This window comes from Notothenia coriiceps, unplaced genomic scaffold, assembly GCF_000735185.1.
Source record: "Notothenia coriiceps isolate Sejong01 unplaced genomic scaffold, NC01 NC01_scaffold00007900, whole genome shotgun sequence".
Lineage (NCBI taxonomy): Eukaryota > Metazoa > Chordata > Actinopteri > Perciformes > Nototheniidae > Notothenia > Notothenia coriiceps.
In genome coordinates, this window is record NW_011340601.1 from 1 (window position 1) to 10,340 (window position 10,340).

General features: G+C 35.7%; 1 protein-coding gene across 1 annotated transcript; it reads right to left on the reverse strand.

Annotated features, from left to right (window-relative positions):
* Positions 1–301: 301 nt before the first annotated feature.
* Positions 302–9,030, reverse strand: LOC104944332 (autophagy-related protein 16-2-like; the record flags this gene model as incomplete). The annotated part of the gene is made up of 10 exons (XM_010769857.1): positions 302–378; positions 459–611; positions 4,028–4,133; positions 4,373–4,490; positions 4,960–5,031; positions 5,186–5,256; positions 5,627–5,732; positions 6,417–6,519; positions 7,563–7,616; positions 8,968–9,030. Coding segments are annotated over 10 exons (898 nt in total), but the record flags the coding sequence as incomplete, so codon positions are not given.
* Positions 9,031–10,340: the final 1,310 nt, after the last annotated feature.

Here is a 10,340-nt window from a genome sequence, read left to right on the forward strand (position 1 = left end):
TTTGTTTCAGAGGCACACGCATGGAATCAGATAATAATAATAATAATAATAATAATATGCTTTTTATTTTGTGTTTTTATGGCAATAATGCACGTTTAATAAACGGTAATTTTCAAGTAAGTATTTGACGAAGGTAAATTATAATGATGTTATGATGTGTTCAAGTGCAACCTTGTAAAATACAGATTTTGGTGATAAACCAGATTTTCAAAGGAGATGTTTTGGTTAGTTTGCACAGCTGCATAAAGACAGGAATATAAGTGGAATATTAATTCTCCATGTCAACATCTCAGTGGGAATGTGTTATTTCCCGACGGCCCCTGAACTCACCTGATGACAGCCTTCGTGCTGTCGCTGCCACATTTAAACCCGTCGGCTCTAAAAGAGAGAGAAAAAAAAACACTGAGAAAATGTGTCATCACAAACAATCACAAAGTTACGAACTCAAACGGCGGTACCTGAAGCAGACGCGCTCGTAGCTCCGCCCCCTCAGGTCGATCAGCTGGAGGCAGTCGTCACGGCAACAGCTGAGCAGATGGCAATGGTCGGGGCTGATGTCCAGAGACGTGACTTTCCCATGGGCGGGAAGTTCCTGAATGCATCGCACCGCCCTGCAAGTGAGAATCAGAATACCTTCATTAACTCGTTTATTAAAAAGGAGTTTAATGGAATAAAGTTTATCTTTTAATAAATGTTAATTAATTTGTTATGTTTTTTAAGACTTTTTTATTATTATTTTTGTACTGAGAGTTTGTTAATGAAGATGGTTTATGATTTAATTTGTATTTTATATTTTTTATTATTAATTAAACTCTTTGTTTTCCTAACTATTTAGGATTTTTCGCTTTTTTACCTTTATGTTTTTTTTATCAGGGTCTCTTTATTGATGGATTTAACTTAATTTGTACTCAATATAAATTATTGAAGTGCTGTAAATAATAATACAAATAATAAGATATAATATATAAAAATACAAATATATATATATATATTTCACGCAAATATATACCAACATTGACAAGTTAAATAAAAAAAGGAGATTATAATTTGTTTTAAAAAATCTGACCAATGAGGTTCAGGGAGGTTTTACAGTGGCGTGTGATTGGAAGACAGAGCTGTCAATCATCAGCTGAAGGAGGAGAGGAGGAGGAGGGAGGGTCCTGGGCTGTTGCTAGGTAACAGAGGGAGACGGAGAGTAACCGTGACGACACCCGGAGGACGAATGAAAGGAGTGGGGTACTTCCTGTTAGAGCGAGACTGATATATCGTCTCCAGCTTTACCTGCCAGAGAAATAGTTTTTAAGCTTTTAAAATGAAGAGTTATTAAGTTATAACAGTTCTTCAGGAGAGAAACGAACTATCTGTGATTACTTCATCCAAAAAACGTGTATTAGAGGTTTGGCGTTGATGTTTGTAGCTGTGAGGAGCTGCTGCTGTACGAGAGCATGTTTTTATAACGACTCTCACGGTCTAAACAGAGCGTTAGAAAAATCACAACATTCTCACTTTTTTCAAGATTCTGACTTTTTCTCAAAATCTTTACTTTACTTCACAAAATCACAATATTTAAATTTTTTGCTGAGAATCTCAAAATGTAAAGTTTATATGGAGCTATTTCAGGGTCATAAGTTTTGATGATTCAAAAAATACAATTTATTTGAAAGTTCAAGCTTTTATCCTGAACTTTGAAAAATACAATGATGTATTCAAAATAAAAAAAAGTATTTGGAATAATTTTTCAGGTTGAATATTATTTTGATTCAGTTCAGCAATTTTTTTGAATAATATATTTATTTTCAGATTTCACTTTTATACATATTTTGATATTTGAATCCTTATTTTTTTCAGCACAGATTTTTCGTTTTCAGATTCAAAACAATTATTTTTTCAGTTTCAAATCTTGTTTTTTCAGGTTTCACATTGCTTTTCACCTTCGGATCGTTTTTCACTTCAGATCTTTTTTTTTCGCTTTCAGATCTTTTTTTTTCGCTTTCAGATCTTTTTTTCGCTTTCAAACTTTTGGCCCTGATATTGCTTGGGGGGGCGGGGCTTACCAAAGAGTAGTTTGGCATCCTGAGTGACAGGCCTCCCTCTGTCATGTTGCCTTCATGGATCTTAGAAAACTGAGACCAGCGTCAAAGTTCCGTTAAGCGAGCTGTTGAGCATCGTAGTTGGCAACAATCAAGTACAAATAAACTGTGTTAGAATGTGAAATTACGTATCCGCAACGAGCCAGCAGGTTGTTCTGGTGGATCTGACGCAATCCCCCGCTGTCTCACGGAGAGATACCGCAGGTCCTTCCTTCCTGCAGCGGTCAGACTATACAACCAGCACAGCCCCTAGTAGACCCCGCACAAAACAACACAGACTATAACACCTCTTATTGATAAATAACAACTATGTGCAATATTTGCAGTATGTGCAATATATATATATGCCGTTAAAAACTGTGCAATATATACCTGGCTGCTAAATCCGCAGAACTGTCACAGGGTGTGTATTATGTAAAATGTGTAACTTTAAAAATATANCCAAGCCAAAGCTCGCTTAGGGCCCCCAAAAGTCTAGGGCCGGCCCTGCCTGGCTGCTAAATCCGCAGAACTGTCACAGGGTGTGTATTATGTAAAATGTGTAACTTTAAAAATATATATAATTTCTTTTTTTAATCTTTAATACTTTTTGTATGCATGCTTTAGGTAGCATTAAGCTGTCTCTGGCTCTTCTCTGCTGTAACAATGTAAATGTATCCCCTGTGGGACTAATAAAGGTATTCTGATTCTGATCGCAAAAACCAAGCCAATACTATGCTGCGTTCATGGGGCTACGTGGAAGTGGGGAAGGACAACGCTTGATTGCGGATACGTGATTTCAGATTCTAGCACAGTTTATTGCTCTTATACCTTGATGGTTGCCACTACGATGCTCAACAGCTCGCTTAACGGAACTTTGATGCTGGTATCAGTTTTGTTTACCACCAATCACGGGAGTATTGTGTTTAGAAAGTGTGTAGTTGTATTTCTTGCGCTACCTAACATCCATGAAGGCATCATGACAGAGGGAGGGCTGTCACTCAGGGTGCCAAACTACTCTTTGGTAAGCCCCGCCCCCCCCAAGCAATATCAGGGTCAAAAGTCTGAAAGCGAAAAAAAACGATCTGAAGGCGAAAAAAAGATTGAAACCTGAAAAAGAAAGATTTGAAACTGAAAAAATAATTGTTTTAAATCTGAAAACGTAAAATCTGAAACTGAAAAAATCAAGTATTCAAATATCAAAATATGTATACAGTAAAAGTGAAATATGAAAATAAATATTTTATTAAAAAAAATTGCTGAACTGAATCCAAATAATATTCAAACTGAAAAATTATTTCAAATACTTCTTTTTGTTTTGAATACAACATTGTATTTTTCAAAGTTCAGGATGAAAACTTGGACTTTCAAATAAATTGTATTTTTTTGAATGATCAAAACTTATGACCCTGAAATAGCTCCATAAGTTTACCCTAAAATGTTACCTTTTTGCTTAAAATTCAATAATTATCATAATTGCGTTTTTTCTCAAACCTCTGAATTATGTATTTTTCTTTAGAAATGTTTCAGACATTTTCCTAAAATTCTAACTTTATTCTCAAAATCACAGCATTTTTACTATTTTCCAATTTCTCTTGATTTCTTTCTGAAAATTCAAGTTTCTCGAATTAAAAAAAAAAATCGGAAAATTCAAAAATAATTCTTCAGATCATAACATTTTGACTCCCCAAAAAATGACAAACTTTCTCAATTTCTTGGCATTCTGACTTTTCCTTAAAATGATGAAATTTTTCTTAAAATCAAAACATTTTTACTTTACATAAAAGATTAAAGAGTTATTAAAAATGTCCTCATATCAGATTTTACTGTCCTGCGGTCACTAACAGAGGATGCTGTAAACCCTCCCATCACCTCAGCTGAAGATGATCAGGTTTAACATTAGCGTTTAAACAGGAAGTGGGAAAAGGGGCGGGGCTTCATGAGGTGAATGACGTCACCTGGTGTCCCAAACTCTGATCTTGCTATCGTAGTGTCCGCTGATGATGCAATACCCAGTGCAGATGAGGTCGCTGCAATATGACGGCACCTCTACTACCTGCACACCTGCACACACACACACACACACACACACACACACACACACACACACACACACACACACACACACACACACACACACACACACACACACACACACACAAACATTGACAAATTAAATAAAAATCATATTTTTTCATATTTAGTTCATTGCCAAATACCCCGACTTGTTGCCAGAATATATATATTTGTTTGTGTGTGTGTGTGGGTGTGGGTGTGGGTGTGCGTGTGCGTGTGCGTCTCACAGCAGGCTCTCTGAAGGTCCCACAGTCGGACCGTTCTGTCGGCGCTGCCCGTCACGACCTGCAGATTCAAACCGAAACGAGCTGCTGTCACCCTCCTGCTGTGACCCGTCAGAGTCACCTGAGAGACAGACAGGTGAGAGAGGTGAGACAGGTTAGAGAGGTGAGACAGGTGAGAGAGAGTGAGACAGACAGATGAGACATGTTATTTATTTTCTCTTGTTTTTATTTGCATTGCATTTGATATCGAGGTAATCCAAAAGTAACGGAAAGTAATCAGATTACTGTAGTTTTATCATTTGATTCTCTGATTAGGTTACTGAGACACAGGTGAGACAGACAGGGGAGATAGACAGGTGAGTCAGACAGGTGAGACAGACAGGTGAGTCAGACAGGTGAGTCAGACAGGTGAGACACACAGGTGAGACACACAGGTGAGACAGGCAGGTGAGACAGACAGTTTAGTCAGACAGGTGAGACAGACAGGTGAGACAGGCAGGTGAGTCAGACAGGTGAGACAGACAGGTGAGACAGACAGGTGAGATCAGAGTGACGTCTCAGGTTGTTTCAGTGAGTTATTTCGTGGTTACCTTGGGAACGGGGTCGTCCAGCCGCCACAACAGAGCCGACTTATCGTAGGAGGCGGCGAGGACCCTCGGGCCCTGAGGACAGAAACATCGTAAACAAACACCTCGTCAGAACATACCGTTAAATTGTTAACAACGTAAACAAACTTTACACGTTAAGTTTGAACTTTGAACTTGTACGGTACATTTTTACGTTAAATGTTAAGTTAGTACGTTAAGTTAATCTCACTTTGGGGTCGAACTCGATGCAGGTGACGCCCTCCGTGCTGCCTTCCAGCGTCGCTCTGTGGATCAGCGAGCCTGAGGACCACAAGCATCCGTCAGAATAAAACAATGAAATAAATAAAAACTTAAAATCAGAAACGAAACACGGAACGCTAACGACAACAGTTAAGCTAACACAAACTAACACGAACACTGTTTCTCAGTTTGAGTGCACACTGAGAAATATTAAACATAAAAATTCAACAAACTCTAATGCTTTTTAAATAAACCATCATTATTCTTATCGGGTTAATTCGGTAGTATGTTTGCTAGCTCGCCAATTAGTTAAGTTATCTTGAAATATTCCAACTGATCGTCTTGATCCAAACCCCTCTATGCGTACCTTATTACTATTTGTATTCATATATTTATTATTTAAACGTTGTGTCTTTATTAAATCTCTCACCTGCTCTGACGTCCCACAGTTTGACGGCTCGGTCGGTTCCTCCGGTGGCGAGCAGCTCGGAGCTGGAGTTGAACCTCACAGCGTTAATGCCCTGCTCATGAGCTTCCTGACACACAGACAGACAGACAGACAGACAGACAGACACACAGACAGACACACAGACAGACAGACAGACAGACAGACAGACACACAGACAGAGAGACAGACAGACAGACAGACAGACGTTCTTGTTGGATTTTCTTTTTGCATTAAACAAATATTTCAGGGAATCTTAGTTACCAAATTACCAAACATTTAAAAATGAAGCATTCAAACTAAGGACCCCTTTCAATAATAACCTTATAGAAAGGTGCAGTGTGTTTTGAGTCCACCAGGGGGAGACACTCTGCAGGTCATATTAAACTTATTCAGATATAAGAAGTGTTATTAATCAAAAAGTTATTATATTTAACTATAAACCTATACAAAAAACTCATATATGTGTATATATATTTCCTTTAGGAGGAGGTTGGTCAAATACAGTGTGTTCTAATTTACTGCATATTTACTGTTTGTTTATTTTCTAACAGTACTTTAGGCTTATCTCGTGTGTCTTATTAACACGCTTCTCTATCAAATCTATTTCAGTACAGTAAATCTAATCTGTGTGCATACGAGTGTATATTATATGTATATATATAATAAATAAATGTATATATATATATATATATACATTTATATGTTATATATATAAATGTAGATATATATATATATATATATATATATTATGTATACAGCCTGTATTTATTACCAGGACGTGCAGAGCTCTGACAGGAAGTCGAGCTGACAGACAGACGCTGACAGGAAACAGCATATCCTCCTGCAGGCTGCTCACTGATTGGCCCCGCCTCCTCCTGATGACATCACAGTCACATGATGTCATGGTAACACAATGTCACAGTCACATGACGTCACAGTAACTTGACGTCAAAGTCACATGACGTCAGTCACGTGACGTCACAGTCCCGTGATGTCACAGTCCCGTGATGTCACAGTCACGTGACGTCACAGTCCCATGATGTCACAGTCCCGTGATGTCACAATCACATGACGTCACAGTCACGTGACGTCACAGTCCCGTGATGTCACAGTCACGTGATGTCACAGTCACGTGATGCCACAGTCACGTGACGTCACAGTCCCATGATGTCACAGTCCCGTGATGTCACAGTCACGTGACGTCACAGTCACGTGACGTCACAGTCCCGTGATGTCACAGTCACATGACGTCACAGTAACTTGACGTCACAGTCCCATGATGTCACAGTCCCGTGATGTCACAGTCACGTGACGTCACAGTCACGTGACGTCACAGTCCCATGATGTCACAGTCACGTGACGTCAGTTCGCAAAGACAGGAAAAATTACAGGGAATACTTTCTGAAGTTTCCCGATAAATTACGCTTTTATTTCTGTCAAAATGTGGCTCGTCTTGAAATATTCCAATTCACCCTTTGAAGGATTTATACCACCTTTTAAAAATATGCCAGAATATTTTTCTCAAAAATATTTAAGTATTATATATTATTATAGTAAGTATTTCTCTTACGGCTTTATTTCTATAATTATTATCATCATTATATTTAGAAATGTATTTTTTTAATGATAATTACTATTAACATTATTTGTTTTATTATCATTTTCATTATTATTTAAAAATATATCATTGTTCTTTTTTATTAATATTGTTAATTAGGGATATGGTTAGTCAAATAAAAAAATATAAAACAAATATTTCAACTTTCACAACATTATAAAAACAAATATTGAATTTTATATTTCAACTTTTTTTCTCAATATATTCAGATGTTGCTGAGATACAGTATTTAATTAGTTCAGATTAATTTAGAGAGAAACAGAAATAATAAAGTGTGAAATAATGAAAGAGACGTCTCACTGGAACAGCGCTCTGATGGAGGTGAGGATCCTCGGGGACGTCGCCGACGCCGACCTGAGACAAACAAACGCTCGTTAATTAATCAATTAAGAAATATAAAAATACACGGAGTCAGGGGGGGGGGACTCCTGAAATAATTAACCCGTGTGTTGTGTTCGAAAGCTGTTACCGTTCATGGTGTTCTGATTTATTTGAGTCCAAAACACTCAAAAAGAATTACTATCATCCAATATTGTTTTAACTACATCATAACTAACTTATTATGCATTCATAACCCTACAATCCTGTTTTCATTTTATTGTATGGCCCCAAAACACATTACACCACACATTTAAGTAAAACATTTGATTAAATCCACTCATTATATTCCCTATAGTGAAGACAGTGGATCATTACGTTATCTGACTATAATGGACTAATGTTAGAATACAATCTCCCCAAGTTTTAAATGATTGTTACAGTGGATGAAGGGGGTGGGGGGTAAAGTCAAAGATGAATCTTGATTGGGCCAAATTTGACCTCGAGTCACCCAAAACAATTCTGCTGGGTCTCCCCAGACCCGAACACCAAATTATACACTTTTTTTTTTTAGACCTTCAGACTTGCCTAGTGTTTTTATAGCTGTTGTGGAGGATATCATGAAGCCTCGTTCCGATAAAAGAAACTAGAGCGTAGTTATTATATCATTTTAACTTGAGACGGGTCACGGGAGACCCGAACACAACATAAGGGTTAAGAAGAATAACACCATTTTTTTTTTTTTGTATCTTTACATTTTGAAATTCTTTTGGGATATTGAATTTAAAAAAAATCTGAATATTAAAAAAATGTATTCAAATATTTAAAAACAAATCTGAATAACATAAATACATATCTGATTTAAATAACTGAACTTACAAAAATAAGTGAATATTTTAAATAAAATCTGAAAATGTAAAAACCCTGAACATAAACAATTAAATTGAACATAAACAAAAATCAAATTATATCCAAAAACGTAATATTTTAAATGTCTTTGAATATAAAAAAAGAATTGTAATATTTAAAAAAAATCTTAATATTAAAATAAAATAAAGAAATGATGTAAATGTTTTTGTTTTAGCTCCAGCGGGAATATTTTACAGAAGTCATATTTTGAAATGTTAAAAAGTTAGTGTTAAATGTCGTTATATTTTACATGAATTGTGAGTGTGAAATATTGGATAAAAAAATATATCAGAATATTTTAAAAAAACCTGAATATTTATAAAATCTGAATATTTAAAACAAAATCAGAAAATACAAAAATTATCTGAATATTTTTTTTTTAGCACCAGCGGGAATATTCAACATAATTAATATTTTGTAAATGTTAAAAAGTTTGTGTAAAATGTTGTTATATTTTACATTGAGTGTGGACGGTTACCTGAAGAGTCGCCGCTCCGACTCTCGCCTCGGAGACGAAGATCTGGAGGTCGGAGCGCTGCCACTGAAACCAGAAATATCAAAGTCAACTTTATTGTCAATCTTTCAGTTTGTGTGTACAGAAATACCATTTCCCACAATCCCAAATACAAAAACAAATAAATATAAAAATATTTGTGCAAATATGTATTAAAATATGTTTATACCTCACCGGAGTTATGTGATGGCACTATTAATACACAACACATTTTTCTATTGATATAAAATCATTTATTTTTACATATATATATATTCACACTTTTTATCTGTATTTTGAAATATGCAAAATATTTTTTACATTTTTCAGAAATATTTATTTATTTTTTCAAATATTATATATTTTTTTACCTTAAAAATCTTCTTTTTCATGATCTTATCATTTATTTTAAAATATAACATTTGAAAATATTTCTTCGGTAAAAATATTCCAGCTGTTGCTAAAAATGTTCAAAATAAAATGTTCTGTTTTTTTAACCTCTTAAGCCCCGAGCCTGTTTTTCAGGTTTCAGGCTCGAAAATGACATTCCCAGAACAAATGACCATATCTTCCCTTCTAAAAGGGTTCAATTAATAATCTTTTTTCTCAAAGTAATGATAAACCTGTGAGTTGGATGTAGAAGAGTCAGAATCATTATAGATGTTTTTTATTTTAAAGTAAATTCAGATTGAACATGGTAAAAAACTGTAAATTATTGTGTCCGTCCAAAAAAAAGACATTACTTATAGTGAAAACTAACCTTGGATGATGGGATGGTTGACTAAAAGCTTTAGGAATCCAAACTATAACATATAATAAGTACCCTGTATCAAGATTGATGCAAAACAAGATACATTTGACCTTTTTAGAGAGGTTTAGCAACAAAAAAAATTAAAAACCTTCTGGGGTCATTTAGGTGGATTTTCCATATCTCTGGACCCATTGGTCGATTTTGATGATTGACATCTCTTTTGAACCGTTAGAGCCAATAGAATCGAAGGGAAAGTTCCTACAGCCGCACCATCGACACATTCCATTGAGAAGTGAAAGTTATGCGCACGCAGTCGAAAGCTATGTTTCGCTCTGAAAATTGAAAACTAGTAAATAATATATGAAGATGGATTATCAGAAATCATTTGAAAGAGACAGACACATTGGATTAACCTATGGAGTAACCTTCAGCAGCGTTTTAATCGTTTTAATGCCATTGAAGACCTCTTTTGATCAGAACAACAGTAAAGTTGTATTCATACTGTGAGTTCTGTGCTAACTTCTTTAGCATTTTTTCGCTCAGGGCTCATTTAGACGCTTCTTGTGAGACTTGGATTTTGTTTCAGTATAAATTGTTCATATCGTCA